The sequence below is a fragment of the Neltuma alba genome, unplaced genomic scaffold (assembly GCF_004799145.2).
Source record: "Neltuma alba isolate B1F8T4 unplaced genomic scaffold, ASM479914v2 tig00012320_pilon, whole genome shotgun sequence".
Lineage (NCBI taxonomy): Eukaryota > Viridiplantae > Streptophyta > Magnoliopsida > Fabales > Fabaceae > Neltuma > Neltuma alba.
The window spans coordinates 62,719-63,192 of NW_021636831.1; the positions used below are offsets into that span (position 1 = coordinate 62,719).

Sequence of the window (474 nt, forward strand, 5' to 3'; positions counted from 1 at the left end):
CTAATTTCCCATGATTAAGCGATTAGAGATGGACCAAACGATGTTGCAGAGATTCCTAAAATCTCTGTTATTATCTCTGATCGGCGATATAGTCTTGGAATTTTTCTCCACAGTTTCTTCACAACTTTTCGCTCTCAGCTTCGCTTTAACCGCTTCAACTCTCACTTTCCGATAAAGACCAGACGCCAAGTTTTGCTTGGCACCACCAAGTTCATCCATGGCTTCCTTGTACATCTCAGCGCAGAATTGGTACTTCTCTCTCACGCTACGATCACCAGTCATCTCGATGATCGAACCTATCTCGTTGTGGGTCTTTCTTGCGTAATTATGAGCCTTACTGATCATCGTCGTGGCAAGGGTTTGAATGTTGGATATGTCCACCCGAGGATCCGACTTGAGGGTCCGAAAGCAGAAAGGAGGGTCTTTGCTTTGGAGGCATATCAATTTGATTTCTTCTTCACTCAGTTTGGCCAT

At 44.5% G+C, this 474-nt stretch overlaps 1 protein-coding gene across 1 annotated transcript; it reads right to left on the reverse strand.

Moving 5' to 3' along the window:
- Window positions 1-474, reverse strand: LOC114725986 (pectinesterase inhibitor 2-like). The gene has a single exon (XM_028912543.1). The coding sequence runs from the start codon at window positions 472-474 to the stop codon at window positions 1-3; it is 474 nt and encodes a 157-aa protein (XP_028768376.1).